Raw genomic sequence first — 15,882 nt, 5'->3', positions numbered from 1 at the left:
GTTTTGTATTGTGTCTGATAGATCCAGAATTATTTGAAAACTTAGCTGGCTGTGTTTAGAAATTTGTTAAGCATCTCATTTGGAACCTGTTGTTTGTAATCTACAGAAGAATTTTCTAAAATGCCTAAGTCTGGGGCACCTGGCTGGCTCATTTGGTAGAGCACGCAACTCTTGATCTCAGGATTGTAAGTTTGAGCCCCACGTTGGGTATAGAGATTAATTAAAAAATAAATAAAATCTTTAAATGATTTTAAGTCTACAGATGAAAGGATTTTGCTAATGATTCATTATCTATTTGGAAAATTTTGAGTGATTTCTTGTGCAGTAAGGATGAACTAGAATGGCTTTTCCTAGATGTCCATATTCTTTTTTGTAGAGTTACTTGGTAGTTCTCTCATAATATCTGCAAGTGTTTGTGCTTTTATTATATCATCTTTGATAGTGATAAATTTGGGGGCAGTTCTCTTTTGATTTAAAACATGGTTGTCCTAAGTTACTCTAAAGTCACTTACAAAATAGTATCCAATTACTGTTGATAGGATGAGATTTTATCTTTAAATCATATAGAGCTGTGGAGTGAAAGAATTACTAGATTTAGTGGGACATTGTTCTATAATGTGAGGTTTTTTAGTTACTCTAAGTATTTGGATGTTTATTATTTGGGAATTTTGAAGCGCTTTGCAATTAACACCTTGTAAGTAACTTTCAAATCATTTAAATGTTGCTTTATAAGTTAAAAGAAGAGTCAAGTATTAATTTTAAAGAGATTGTTGTACAGAATATTGTAGATAAATCCTTTCAGGGTTTATAGCTATTTTTTTCATTTTTAGTATTTGTTGATGATTGGTTTTCCTCATTCTTGGAATGCCTCATCTTCAGTTTTTAGGATTTGCTTTTCTTCTTTGGAAAACCCATACCTGTTACTCCTTTCTTTTGGATAGACGCTACGGCACAATTTTATTTTTATTTTTATCATTTTTATTGTAAAATACAATATAAAAGTACCATTTTAAGTATTTTAAAGTATACAGTTCAGTGGCATTAAGTACATTAACAATGTTGTATGACCATTATCACCACCACTGTCTAATTCCAGAATTTTTTTACCACTACCACACAATTTTAGCACCTAATTGATCTCTAATGTTTAGCCACCGTTATTTTTAGGGTTATAAAAGATAAATAAGATTTAGTGTTGTTCTTAAGGACTTTATAGTCTGATGAGGGAAACAAGTAACCTAGTGTTAGTGATACAGTGTGGCAGATTATATGTTTTAGATCTGCATCATTAAGTTTTATTTATTCAACTAAAATTTTACCTTGAAAAATTGTTAATTTTTGTTAAGTTAACATTCAAGTTGGTCCTGAATTAATGTAGGCTCTTTAGTCTTTTGGTTTAGGTCAATTCAGGACTCACAAATCATCGTGCCCTCTTTTGTAACAAAAAGGGACCCAGAAAATTGGTATTCTGATTTAAAGCCAAATTATGAGCTCTTCTTTTCTAACGGAGCAGGGAGATCAGAGAAAACCATGATTAGAGAGAACTTCCTAGTTGTCTGCACCTATCCTCAGTTGAACTGTTTTGACTTACTCTAGTTGCAGTGACTGCTTGCTTGATTATAGTCAAATATGGCATTATACAGACATGTTTATCTCTCTTGGCAGATCATTTGAGGAAAAGCTGTATTTGGAATAATGTGTCAAGAGATTGTGTTTTCGAATTCCTTGAAACTTGGGAGCTAGCACTTAATTTAAAGTTGAATGCTTTAGCAGTTTTGTTAAAAGCAATGTTATCAACATTGGACAGTATTGTAATATAGGTTTTTTTTCCATTATTTATTTTCTTTAGTACAAGATTGTTTATGAAAACATAGATCTTTGTTTTTAAGATCCTGCAGTCTTCATAATGTAGTCCGTCTGAGAAGTTGTTGATAATCCCAAATGCTTTTGATAGTATTTTAGTTAGCAATTTCAGTGTTTGCTATAGGAAGAATTCATATTACTAGGCCTAGACTCCTCTAATAAATTATTTTTATAGATTTAGAAAAATCTGAATTTGTGGCACAGTTTGTTTACTGAAAAAGAATGAAAAGTTGAAAATAATCCCTAGTTTAATTAGATTACTAATAATTTTGGCATTTATTACTTTTGAAAAATAACTGTAGTCTTGTTTTTTCAGGGTAATCACTTTGATCAGTATGAAGAAGGACATTTGGAAATTGAACAAGCATCACTTGACAAGCCTATAGAATCGGTAAGATGATCAGTGCTTAATTTTGGGTCATAGTTAGTTAGGTAGTGTTTGTGTGACACTTGATGTGAATGAATTTAAACTTAATAATTTACAGTACAATTTAGAGCTTTTTTTTTTGCATGCCCTACAATAATCAAATAGAGTTTGGGATGTAATCTAATATTTAATATTTTGGGAAATCAGTCTGAAAAATCTAGAAACAAGTTAGAATTTGATGGAAAAATATCATGTTGGCCCATACTGAAATTCTGTTAAAGATAGCAAGTTAAAGTTTAGTGTTTTTTGTAAATTGAATAAAGGAGTAAAATGTATTTTGATCCTTTAAAAGCTTCACCTTTCTTGGGCAACGCAATCACATGTGAAATATTCATTATTAATAGTTAAGGACTAATATATTTACCAGACACTTGTGAAAAATGACAAATTTGGTAGCTTAAGTAGATGTCTGGTTTTTGTGAAAAGCTGATTCTTTCTATCTCTTTACATGGCTTAGTTTTGGATATTGATATAAAGTAATAGAACAAGGAGATTTATTTTCCTGACTTAATTTTTTTAAAAAATCTTAATTTTTAAACATTATTTTCATTTTGAAAAGCCCTTTATTTTTAAATTACACAGTTCATTGTTAAAATGTCTAAACTTGTCAGTATTGTCAGTATTTAATATTTGTGCTTAAGTGTACATATTTTAATAAGGGTTTCAGTGAGTTATTGGTAAACTTGAGCGAAAATGATCAAAGAGGAAATCTTAATCTTTATAGCAGTCAAGACATCTCCCCTGTCCTTTTAAGAAACACTAGCTTTTCCTCCTCCCTCAGGAAAATAAGGCAGTATAGAGAGAACAGATATTTTAACTCTAGCTTTTATTTCCAAAACTGTAACATAGTAAAGGATCAACATATATTTATGTTCCTAATTAGGTTGGTGTTGTGTGTGTGTTTGTGTGTGTGTTTAGATGTTTACGGAAATTTACACAACTTGGGGTGTTCGACATTTTTCTTCCACAGCAGTTGGCCCATATTAGCTAAGCAGCCATGATCTGGTTTGTATTGCACGGTCTGCCTTTTTTTAATTTCTTCTCTAGGGTTTCTTTCTCCCCCACCTCCCCTTCTTATTTCTGTTCTTCTGGTCCAGTGAACACTGCATATAGTACCTTCTGTCTTAATGTGCTGGCATGATGCTAGACTTAGGCATGGCAGTAATTGATGACGCATGTGATAATGCTGCAGAGGGAGAATTCATATCTGATATTGTGCTGAAAGCCCAGTCTTGTGTTTTGATTTGAGGATAAAATGCCAAGTCCACATTGCTAAGTTAAAAATCACTGAAGTTTGTGCTTTGTTCTGTATCATCTTGGGAATTATCACAAGGCAGAATTTTACAATGAGGTCTGTAAGCTAGCTAGATTAGTATTTTGTACTTGAAAAATAATTTAATTTTTCCATTTTATTTAAATGTTTCTTTGGGTCATAGTTTAAGAACAGATAACTATCAGAAGCAAGACCCAAGTACCATATCTACAAGGTACATGGCTAATATTCTTAAATAAGCTATAATTCTGTGGGTACTCTGACTCAACAGTAGTAGGAAATTTAATTAGACTAAATTTGCAGCTTAGTATTCATTATTACTATACTCAATAAAGATTTTTTAAAAAACTCTAATATTTAACATTTCTAAAGCATTTTAGGGCCACATTTTAAAGTTTTTGGAAAATTCCTTCCTTTGGTGTGTGAGGCGCTAATACTGTTTTTCCTCTCACACTGCCCAGGATTTTTTCCAGCATATGTCATAGGAAGAATTCTATCAGAAGACAGTCTGAGTAATCCTTGTTGAGTAATCTCAGAGAGTAGGAGTGGAATTGATACATGCTCTATTTATTGAATAGTGTTATCTTCTCCACTTAAAATAATGGTATCATAATCAGACTGGATATTTAATTTTTTTTATAAATAAGTGTATGTTCAGAGATACATATTAATAAATTATACTTCTAATGAAAATTTACTCCTGAAACAAATAAATAAATAAATATTGATGTGGTAGTTTAGGTAGTAGGAGGAGGAGCTTCATAGTCTACATTGTGTTAGGTAGAAGTGAGGACACACAACAGGAGGGATTTTATTTCTCTTTACCAAATCACCTGGGGACAAATTGAAAGTTTTTAAAGAAAGGTTTTAAAGAAACTTTTGCTAAAACAATTGGCATGAAAGTTGGTAGTGTGGTATCAATTCCCCTCTTCCCCTCTCCCCACCCCCCCCAAAAGGAAGTGCCCTATCGCCTAAGGAAGGCCCACCAAATAAGTATATTTTAGTTACATGGCTGGCTGGCTATATTGAACTCTCTTGTTCTTAGGGGGAAATGGCATTGCTTCTCACACAGAGTCTCTGCTGAATTAAAATCTTTCTCTGCAGCAATATCTATTGAGAGGTGCTGACTGTTTTGCTACAGCATGCAACTCAAAAGTGGCTGGAAATATGCAGCTTTGGGAGTCTACAGATCATTGCAGGAGCTAAAGGTCTAGTCATTTTTTTTTTTAAAACAAAGGTAATCTGCAGCAGCTGGTAACGGTGGAAGTCTCTGCACAGGTTTGTGCCAAGAAATATGCCTGTGTGAAGGGTTATTGTGAGTATAGGATTAAGGTCCTTTCCTTTGGTAATAGGGTAAATTTGTTGCAAACCGGCAAGATGGGGGAATGAAATACAAAGACTCAATAATGCATTATGCTTTTAGTAAACTTCTGAAGCCTAGATTTGTTAGTTTGATGATACAGGTATTTCCCTTTCAATCAGGAAGTGTGGAAAACACCTCAAAATCCAGCATTTATAAAGTATTTCATAATCTTTGTTAAAAAGTTTTATTTCCCCTGCTTTATTTCAACCAACCAGGTATCTTTCAATGAAATTTTTGGTCAGGAATAAAACTTTGTTCTAAGAAAATTATGAAGGAATTGCCAGACAACTTGATTATCTGAATTCAGAGAAGATGGAAAGTATTAATGTTTTACCTTTATTACAAAAAACTTCTTAGGACTTGAATTTTAAGTTACTGCTTAGTGATTTTTTAAGTCCCAACCATTATAATTACATGCTCTACATTCTTAATAAGGATAAAATACTTAGAAAACAAAACTTAATCTAAAGCCATAGCTCAGTCTAGAGTTCCAAGAACTGGTTGGTGTGATTTAGGATATATGGTTTTTTATGACCTTCGTCATCGATATGACAAATGAGATGGGGGCATGATTGTAAGCTATACAGAAGACAAAATACCTGCATCATAGTAAAATATGTTGTCACAGTTGCAGTTGGAAGTAAAACTACCATCAGCCATTAGTTGGTCTTTGTTTTACCTAATAAAAATCTCGTCTTTATAGTTCTTAGGTTGACTGAGCAGTTTTAAAAAATTAATGTAAGTTTTCAAACTCCAGTTGCTGATGTTTACTTTGCTCATGTAGGGATTTAGAAGTATATGTATAATTGAGTTTTGTCATGTTGCATATCTGTTTAGATCTGTGGACTCCACTAGTTCCAAACTGTAACTATAAGACTGCTGATTTGACATTTAGCAGTGACCATATGTGGACTGCACTATAAATAATGTGCTTCTTGGAGCTGAATGGTGTAGCATTACTATATGGCTTTTCTCTCTAGTCTTCATTGTGTCATCTGTAGTGAGCTATAGATTTTTTGTTTCGGGAATTTTTACAACTTGTTGTTTGCATGGGTTCACCTAGTAGCATTTGGTTTTTGCTTATAGAGTCTTTTAATACACAATCAGCAAAGCTTACAATCCACTCAAGAGACTTACTGTTTTTGTCACTGTTGAAAATGGACTAAATGGTGTAAATTGAATGTGGCTGTCAACTAAAAGAAAATTGAGTGTGGAGTTAATATTCATCCAGTCACTGACATAATTGTAGTATAGTTTTCTCTTGAGACATGATATTCTATTTCCTGCTATAAAAACTGGAATCAGCCTCTTATAATAAAGTAAATTTTTCTCTGTGTTTTGGCAGGGTCCCATTATACAGATTGGTGGTGCTGTGGCCAAAATGGTCATTGTTACTATGATGGAATATAGCTTTATGGAGCAGAGAAAATTTCTTGGGAAAAGTTTCTACTTGATAGTTAATAAATAAAAGTGTTGAGGAATGGCTGAAACAATAATGAGGTTTTTTGTTGTTTTTGTTTTTTTCTGGTATTGTGTTTCAGCATGTTGATAGTTTATAATACTTAACATTTCTTGCTTTCAGAGATCTTCCCATTTAAAAATTATATTCTCTTTTCTTACACATATAATAGAAGGGAACAAAGGGTAAAAATATAACATTTTAGTTATATAGAAAATAGAAAAGAAAAAAGGCCAACTGAGGTAATAGGTGTAAAAAAGTTTGGGTTTTCAGTTCAGTTTCATGGTTTGACCAGAATTAAGAAATTCATGCCTAACCAAAGAAAATTCCACACTGCCACCATTTTGGTCTTGTGCACAGAGAGGAACAAATAGCTTGTGGGAACTCTATGAATTAAGTGGAAAATCAGTTTTTTTGCCTGCCTCCCTTGGGCAAAGGTCAGTTGCTTTATCAGTTAATTTAAAATTAGTATTTGCCTTGGGGTGCCTGGCAGGCTCAGTTGATAGAACGTACAGCTCTTGATCTTGGGGTCATAAGCTTGAGCCCCACGTTAGGGGTAGATTTTACTTAAATAGGTAGGTAGGTAGGTAGGTAGAATTTTCCTGCAGTTCTTGCATGTGCATTTAATTTATAAACAGCCTGTCATTGTCATGCCCCTTTGTTGGTTAAAAACCAGTGTTAAAAAAGAAAAAATTTTCTGTTAATTTTGGTTCTATGACATTATAATTAAACCTCAAATTACATATTTTTTTTAAAATAAAAAACTGAAAGATTTTTTAGTCACTACTGTAGTGACTGAAATAGTAAAGCGTTACTACTTTAGGAGTAAATTTAGTGCTCATTGCCCTTGTTATGTCTAGATCACCTGTTTGGGCTTTAAATTACTTACTCCAGTTTATTGCTATAAATAACATCCATGGGAATAATTAGCAAAATCACAACTCCAGATAGAGAGAGGAGATTATTATTTTCACAGGTTTACGAGTGAGTCCCTTGTTCTTTCACGGTGAATGTTCAGTGAACATTTTGATCATTTCAGAGATAGCAAGTCTGCTTTGTTCTACTTTGTTATGAGGTATTTGGGTTTGTCTTCCTTGTGTTATCCATCATCCCTAAGCCTATTGGATTTTTGACAAGTGTTTATAAAACTTTTTTTCTTTTTTTGGTAGGAAAAGGGACCATACTGAATACTAGCCCTTTCTGCAGAGTCACAGAGCTGCCTCTTTTCCTCCAAAAGCAGGTAGTCTGGAATGATAGGAAAGGTCCAGATTTTCTGTATTAGTCATTCACTTAATCTAGGAGGTTGGTAAGGGGAAGAGGTTCTGGGAGAGGTATGTCCATTGTTTCTGTTGCCTTTGTTATAATCATAAGGACATAGAGTGGCATGGTAATAATTTTAATATAGACCCTGACATTTCATTTCTTATTCATACTTAGGAATATAAATTTGATTAAAAAACAGTTCTCACCTAAAGTTTGAGAAATGCCACTATCATTTTGTATCAATAGTTTTTTTTTTTTTTTGAGGTGACAGCCATCTTGAGTGGTTTTGTAAAAGTGGTGCTAATGTGTATAATCCTAAAGTTTTCTTTTTTCTTCCTCTCCCTTTAACATTTGCTTTTCCTTTCACTGTTGTCAGTCACAACACGCTGCTCTTGAATCTCTCAGCTGGTCTTGACTCGTGAATTTACTTATGCTTTCACTCTTCTTTAATAAATACATTAATTGCAAGCAGTGAATTGAAAACAAGACAAAAAAAAAAAAACGACCATTAGTGATTGGACAGTTTCTTACTTTGTGTTACATTTAACTGTTCTTTTGACAGCCCAGTTTTTAAAGCCAGGTTCGTATGGAAATGCTTTCACTCCACTTGCACTGCTTTTGGAAATAGCATACTGCTTCATCTGTCTGTTTATTTTAGTGCATTCATAATATAACACAGTCAGCATAATGTCTCATCTCCACTTAGCCAAAGATTGAGTTTTCTTAAATAAAAAAAAGGGGCAGCAGTTTTTGTCAGCATGGTTTAATACCCTAAATCTCTGTGCCAAGTATAGTTATAACATTAGCTTATTAAAAGATTAAACAATAATTTAGTCAACTACATAATCTTAGAGTCATTCTGCTATCCTTGTCCTTTCCATAGTTACTCACTTGTAGGAGTTATGATATAAAGTAAGGATTTTATGTATAGGTAAGTTTATATTTATAGTAGTAAAATAAAGACCTCTTCTTCATTTTTTGCTAACATTACTTATATTAAGACTTTAATTATTTTTTTAAGTTTTTGTGATGTCTAGTAATATGGAAGTCATCACTTGGAATTACACATAACCATGGCATTTTCAGATTCTTTTAGTTTCTGGCAAAAAGTAATTCCTAGTGACGTTTTGTACGCCATATTGATTTTGTATCTATATGTTGAAAATAATAGTATCTTGTTTTAGAAACAAAATTTCTTCCTCCTTTTTTTTTTTTGAAACAAATTTTCCATTATTGTTTGCCTGTTTTTTGTTATTAAAAAAGTACCCTGATCTTGGGGCACCTGGGTGGCTCAGCTGTTAAGCTTCTGCCTTAGGCTCAGGTCATGATCACAGGGTCCTGGGATCGAGCCCCGCAGGGGGCTCCCTGCTCCGCAGGAGGCCTGCTTCTCCCTCTCCCACTCCCCCTGCTTATGTTCCCTCTCTCGCTATGTCTCTGTCAAATAAATAAAATCTTAAAAAAAAAAAAAAAAAAGTACCCTGATCTTCTCCCCCCCCCCCCCCCACGCCTGATCATTGAAATAATCATTTGCTCAGCCGAGTTTTCCTGTTTGCAGTTTGCATGTCATAAACTTGTGGAAGGAAATTGTCCCCCCTCCCCCCACTTAAACAGAACATTGGGGAGGCTTAATCTTCCTCTTCTAATTTACTGTCTGAAAAGAAAACAGTAAAATAATTTTTTTCTTCTATAATTCTGAAGAGCATTTTATCATTGAATATGGAGCTAGAAGATAAAAAGCAGTTTAACAGGAGATATTTGATTTTAAATCAACTATTTATGGCTTTAGCTTTATAGATTGATTCAGGAAATAGATTATTTTCAAATGATATCAGGTTAGTAATATAAATTACATTTTAATGCATAGAGAACACTTTGTGTTTGTTATTTTAAAATGTTTCCCTTTCGATGAGTTTAGCAGCATTTTATTTGATGTAGTTAATGGTTATTTTAGTTTTGTCTCCATACTTCACAATATTTGTAAAAAGCAAACGGGACAAAGGTATGCAGAGGTTTCTAAGATCTTGAACCCTTACACAGAAGCTGACATTAATTGTTGTTTCTGGTGCCTTTTCATACAATTTACATTGAAATACCTTTTCTGATATGCTCCTAGGAAGATGAGACATTATGTATATTGGTTTTTTCCCCCTACATGCACTAATGGTTCTTTACTGTTAACTTATTGCTAGGCCTGTTTCATTCTAACATTTTAGCATTTTTGTTAGATTACATGTTGAAATGCATCACTCAGTCTGTGCTTGAGCTCATTTTATTTTTCTGTTTAATCAATTTAATTTCTTGTTTTACTAACCTCACTGTTTTTTCAGTTTAATATTGGCTGCATGCTAGTTAAATATTTATATATTTTTTTATATATATATATTAAAAAAACCAATCAAGTCTAGCCTGGATTTTGCTCTGATTGTGTTTTCATTTCTAGTGGTGGGGCAGTCTTACACTTACAACTTACTTTGTATCATGAAAGCCTGACACATAAACAAAATAACTAAACACAGTGTAGATTTTCTTAAAAAAAAAAAAAAATCTTAAAGTGGTGCTGTCTAGGTGGTGGATATGATTGTATAAGTACCTTGATTTTATGCTTTTTAATGTTAGTTTTAAACTTCATAAATGTATTCTTCCCCTTTTCCCCTTCCCTTTTTGCTCCTTTTTAAAGTGTTATGTACAAAAGTTGCCCAGCACACCATCAGAAAGGACCCTTACCCCTATGTTCTTCCCATATAAAATACTGGCCAGCATTTCTTTTTACATTAATGCCCCTTTTGTTGGGCACATTTACCCTATTATTAGCATCTTTTTGCATGCATATATGTAGAATTATCTCTTGCTCATCACCTGTTTAAATGTCACTAGGAAGGGAAGAATATATTATTGGAATATTTTTGGTTTGTCTCTCTGTTCTGTCTGTCAGGATAATATTGGACATCGCTTACTCCAGAAACATGGGTGGAAGCTGGGCCAGGGATTGGGAAAATCTCTTCAGGGTAAGTTTTTTAAATGTACAAAAAGAAAGAAAGAAAGAAAACAATGTTTTTGATTTGATCTTATGCCTGAATATATGTCTTTTTTTTTTTTTTTTTTTTTTAAGTGTTTGGGCTTTTTCCCCTGCCTTTTCTCCCCTAGAACAGTCTATATTTTCCCTATAACTGTATTTTAAGCTACTGTTAAGCTAATAGTTTGCAAGAGTAAGCTGCTGTGTCATGAATACTTTCAGGTCAAACATTGTGTATGTATGGCTCGACTGGTTTTAAATATTTTTGGTGGGGGTGATGGGTGGGTGGAGTAAAAAGAACACATAGTCTCAGAGTGTGCTTTCTTTGTGTCATTTAGTGATGTTGTATTGTGGCTTCAGTACTATAACGGGAGCCATTCAACAGCAGAATTTAATTTTTGCCTTTCCAAATTCTCCCTGAAGCTGGTGATTGCCCTGGTTCTTTTTCTCTGCAGTCAGAATCCATGTAGTAGTAGAGAGAATTAACCCACACAAAACAAAAAATGGAAGCAGCAGTTTGTTTCCTGTGGTTCTCTGAGCAAGAGGTCCATTTCTCAGGTTCAGATCAGGCTCTGGAAAATATGTGGCTTAAAGTTTCCATTCCATTTATTTTTTCTTTTTATTATAGTAATCATTTGGATAAAAACAAAATACTAACATTTCTGCTTTTGAGTTCTTGTTAGTTGGAAACCAACTCCATTCACTTTTTAGCTCCCTCATGTTCACGAGCTAGTGTTTATTCTTCACAGATGTGAACACTACCTCAGAAATGATGGGAATCATTGCACTTCTACTTCTGGTCATGAGGGGGTCTCATTGTATAAAGGGATCTTTGGGGAGAGGTGTGCTTTTATTGACTGATTCTCTGAATTTTGAAAATAGATTTTCACAATTTGAATGGGAAGTCTAATCAGTTCAAATGTGTGTTAAGGGGCACAGGACAGGGCATAAAGCAGGACATTCTAGGCTTTAAGACCTTTTTTTTTTTTTTTTTAAGATTTTATTTATTTGAGAGACAGCAGGGGTGGGAGGGAGGAGCAGAGGGAGAGGGACAAGCAGACCCCATCCTGAGCGTGGAGCCTGATGAGGCGCTCGATCTCACGACCCTGAGATCATGACCTGAGCTGAAACCAATAGTCGGGTGCTCAACTTACTGAGCCACCCAGGCGCCCCAAAAACCTTTGCTTTTTGAATTATAATTCTACAAGTTCTAGTCAAATTAGTATTTATTACTAAGCACTAATCTATTTTGGGGGGGAGATAGAAAGATTTGATTACCATTAAACTTATTTTCTCAGTGGCACAAGAACTCATTGCAGTTGATACAAAGAATAAAGAGCAAATCTGTTTGAATCCCAGAATTTTTCATTTCTAAGCGTCAGAGACTTTCAAGTACACCTAGCAGAGGAAAAGAGAAAGAGAGAGAGAGAGTGAATAAAGGAGAGGTAATTGAATACTCACTTATTTTTCCATGATAGAAAATTTTAATTTTTACTTTAAGAATAGGGGCGCCTGGGTGGCTCAGTCAGTTGGGTGTCTGCCTTCCGCTCGGGTCATGATCCCACATCCTTGGATGGGGCCCCACATCAGGCTCCCTGCTCAGTGGGGAGCCTGCTTCTCCTTCTCCCTCTGCCATTACCCTTGCTTTTGCTCTCTGGCTCTATCAAATAAATAAATAAAATCTTAAAAAAAAAAGAATACTCTAGAATTTTGGTTGTGTTTTGAACTTTGAGCTCCTTGAAAAAAGGAGGTTTTATCCATATTTTAACTCCCATCTCCATGGTTGCAGGCATATAAGTCCATTATTCATCTAAATTACAAGGGGAATTTGAAGCCCATCTCTTTTTTCTTCTTTTTAATTGTGGTAAAAAACACATAAAATTACCATCTTAACCTTTTTTTCCCCCCATCTTAACCATTTTATTATTATTATTTTTTAAGATTTTATTTATTTATTTGACAGAGACAGCGAGAGAGGGAACACAAGCAGGGGGAGTGGGAGAGGGAAAAGCAGGCTTCTCACTGAGTGGGGAGCCTGACACGGGGCTCAATCCCAGGACCCTGGGATCACGACCTGAGCCGAAGGCAGACACTTAATGACTGAGCCACCCAGGCGCCCCACCATTTTATTATTTTTATTTTTTTTAAGATTTTATTTATTTATTTGAGAGGGAGAGAGAGAGCACGTGAGCGAGCAAGAGTATAAGAGCAGAGGGAGGGAGAAGCAGACTCCCCGCCTAGCAGGGAGCCCAATGCAAGCCGGGTCCCAGGACCCTGAGATCATGACTGAGCCAGAGGCAGCCGCTTAACCAATTGAGCCATCCAGGCACCCCTCATCTTAAACATTTTAAAGTGTACGGTTCAGTAGTGTTCACTAAATTCACAATTATTGTGCAAAGCCCATCTGTTTTGAATGGCTGGGACACTATCTTTACCCTTGAGAAGAATGGAATCTTATTCTATTACCAACATTAAAGGCTGTTTAATTGTCTTGTAAATGGATCTTTATTTTTTTAGTGTCAGATTCAACAGTGTGCGTACTTCTCTTGCATAGTTGTTTCTATAATACCCACGTGATCTGACCTAGAATGTAACCACATTTATGGCATATTGAGGTAATTCATGACAGATTTTTTTCATTGTACCAAACCTTTGCTACAGATAACCACTGAAGAAAGCCCTGTCAATGTAGTGAAAATGGTAATGCCTTTTTAGTATTGCATAGACTAGGCACTGCATGTAATTTCTGGGCTCACAGCTTTGTAAATTCTATCGCTTCTCCTTTTTATTTGAGTTTAGGGCTCTAACATCTTTAACATAACCATCCACTAAAATTTAAACCTGATCTCTTCAGGATATTTTGTTAACATTTAAAATTTATTTCAACCAGGGGCGCCTGGGTGGCTCATTTGGTTAAGTGTCTGCCTTTGACTCAGGTCATGATCTCAGAGTCCTGGGATCGAGCCCTACTCTGGTTCCCTGGTCAGCAGGGAGTCTGCTTCTCCCTCTTCCCCTACCCCTCCACCCTACTCCTTTTCTCTCTCTTTCTCTCTCTCTCAAATAAATAAAATCTTTTAAAAAAATAAAAATTATTTATTATTCATCCAAGGTTTTTACAAAGAGTGTCGGGCCTTGGAGGCTACAGTGCAAATATCTTGTCACTGGATAGATTAGGGAATAGATGGTATGCTGACTCTAAAATGAGATTATCTGGCAGGATAGAAAAATTATGCTTTATAAATTGGGTTTATTTTTGTACTTGAATTTCCTTTATTCTTACCATTTTTTTCCTCCCTTAGTATTAAGATACTTCAGAAGTTTGTTTATTTTATTTTATTTTATTTATTTATTTGACAGAGAGCTAGCGAGAGCAGGAACACAAGCAGGGGGAGTGGGAGAGGGAGAAGCAGGCTTCCCACAGAGCAGGAAGCCCAATATGGGGCTCCATCCCAGGACCCTGGGATCATGACCTGAGCCAAAGGCAGACGCTTAACAACTGAGCCACCCAGGCGCCCCAGGATATTTCAGAAGTTAAAAAAGAACTTATATTGTGTGTGGCAGATAAGTGCTAGTATTAAAAAAAAAAAAAAAAAGACTTGTAGAAAAAGATATGTTGACAAGGTGTCTGAAGGGAACAATACAGAGAAAGGCCTGTTGATGAGAAATATTATGGACATGCTTATTGTAGAGGCAGAGGATGTATTTAATTTGGAATAAAGCAACAATGAATGATAGTTGTATTTTGTGGTCTTGAAATTGTTTTATAACCTTCTGGCAGCTTTAAAATGGAATGGAATTGGGGCACCTGGGTGGCTCAGTTGTTAAGCGTCTGCCTTCGGCTCAGGTCATGGTCCCAGGGTCCTGGGATTGAGCCCCACATCGGGCTCCCTGCTCCACGGGAAGCCTGCTTCTCCCTCTCCCACTCCCCCTGCTTGTGTTCCCTCTCTCGCTGTGTCTCTCTCTGTCAAAAAAATAAATAAAATCTTTAAAAAAAATTAAAAATAAAAAAAAAAATAAAATGGAATGGAATGCAGCTCAAAATCTTTATTTTGTTGTGAAATGTTTAGTCAGTAGGTATAGCCCAGAAATGGGGTACCTAAACTTCCTTTGTTAAATTGTCTAGGTGCTTTTTGATGATTTGGCTGACTTTTTTTTTTTTTTTTTTTTAATCACAAGCAAAAGTTCAGCCCCTGAGAAAAATGGATGGGGTCTGATAATTGTTTCATATCTCACCCTGTCTAGGAGGTTCAATCAATAATAGACAACCAACACATATTTACTGAGCTAATAATGCATTCTAGCTACACTGGCTGTAAATAGCATAAGCAAGGGACAAAGTAGGTAAGAAATTGTTCCTGTTCCCCAAGTCTTGCTCTTTTAAACTACTGTAGATCTTTGAAGGTTTCTTGAGTTTTATACTTTTATGTACTCTTTCCATGCTTAGAATTAAGTATGTGATCAATCTGAATATTTAACTGACAAATCACTCCATGTTCCTTGAGGTAGGGAATCTTGTGTAGTTTTGTGTAAAAGTACTTGGTGTAAGATGTGAAGGCAGTGTGAGCAGCATTTTGAAATATAAGGTCTAGGTTTGAGTTTGGCTCTGCCACTTTAAGTAAAAGGGACAAGTTACCATCACTGAGTTATTTTTTCAGTCCAATAAATGGAAATTAAAATCTTTGCTCATTTATTCACAGTTATGGGGTGAAGTAAATTAATAAAAATGATGAAATCACTTTATAAAAACTATAAAATGCTATGTAAATGCTGATTGCTATTAACACCTCTATAGTGTATATTTAGATGTTTTAACTGAATTGGAGATAATCCATCTGTAGGTCTTTTCCCCCCCCCCCCCTTTTTAAAAGATTTTATTTATTTATTTGACAGAGAGAGACACAGCAAGAGAGGGAACATAAGCAAGGGCAGTGGGAGAGGGAGAAGCAGAAGCAGGCTTCCCACAGAGCAGGGAGCCGATGGCGGGGCTCACTCCTAGAACCCTGGGATCATGACCTGAGCCGAAGGCAGATGCTCAACGACTGAGCCACCCAGGCGCCCCTTAAGACTTTATTTTTAAGTAATCTGTACACCCATCATGGGGCTCGAACTCACAACCTGAAATCAATAGTCGCACACTCATTGACTAAGCCAGGTGCCCCCCATCTTTAGGTCTTAATCAGAAACCTAAATATCATTTAAAAAAAAAAAATAGAGAAGCACT

The 15,882-nt window shown here is 35.2% G+C and overlaps 1 protein-coding gene across 10 annotated transcripts in view; it reads left to right on the top strand.

The window, feature by feature from the left end:
• The window catches only part of GPATCH8 (G-patch domain containing 8), a 118,185-nt gene that overhangs the window by 27,958 nt on the left and 74,345 nt on the right, over nucleotides 1-15,882 (top strand). For 3 of the 10 annotated variants that reach the window (XM_078065823.1, XM_078065815.1, XM_078065816.1), the window contains exons 2-4: nucleotides 2,180-2,254; nucleotides 8,211-8,228; nucleotides 10,581-10,653. In XM_078065823.1, the coding sequence (XP_077921949.1) occupies nucleotides 10,612-10,653 (42 nt within the window). In that variant the 5' untranslated portion in view covers nucleotides 2,180-2,254; nucleotides 8,211-8,228; nucleotides 10,581-10,611. Of the gene's footprint in view, nucleotides 1-2,173; nucleotides 2,255-3,260; nucleotides 3,296-8,210; nucleotides 8,229-10,580; nucleotides 10,654-15,882 lie in introns of those variants that run through there. The other 7 variants (XM_078065820.1, XM_078065817.1, XM_078065814.1 and 4 more) reach the window with 5 other exon arrangements.

This window comes from Halichoerus grypus, chromosome 2 (assembly GCF_964656455.1).
Source record: "Halichoerus grypus chromosome 2, mHalGry1.hap1.1, whole genome shotgun sequence".
Lineage (NCBI taxonomy): Eukaryota > Metazoa > Chordata > Mammalia > Carnivora > Phocidae > Halichoerus > Halichoerus grypus.
The sequence above is the reverse complement of the archived record's forward strand: the minus strand, read 5'-3'. Positions and strand labels throughout refer to the sequence as shown.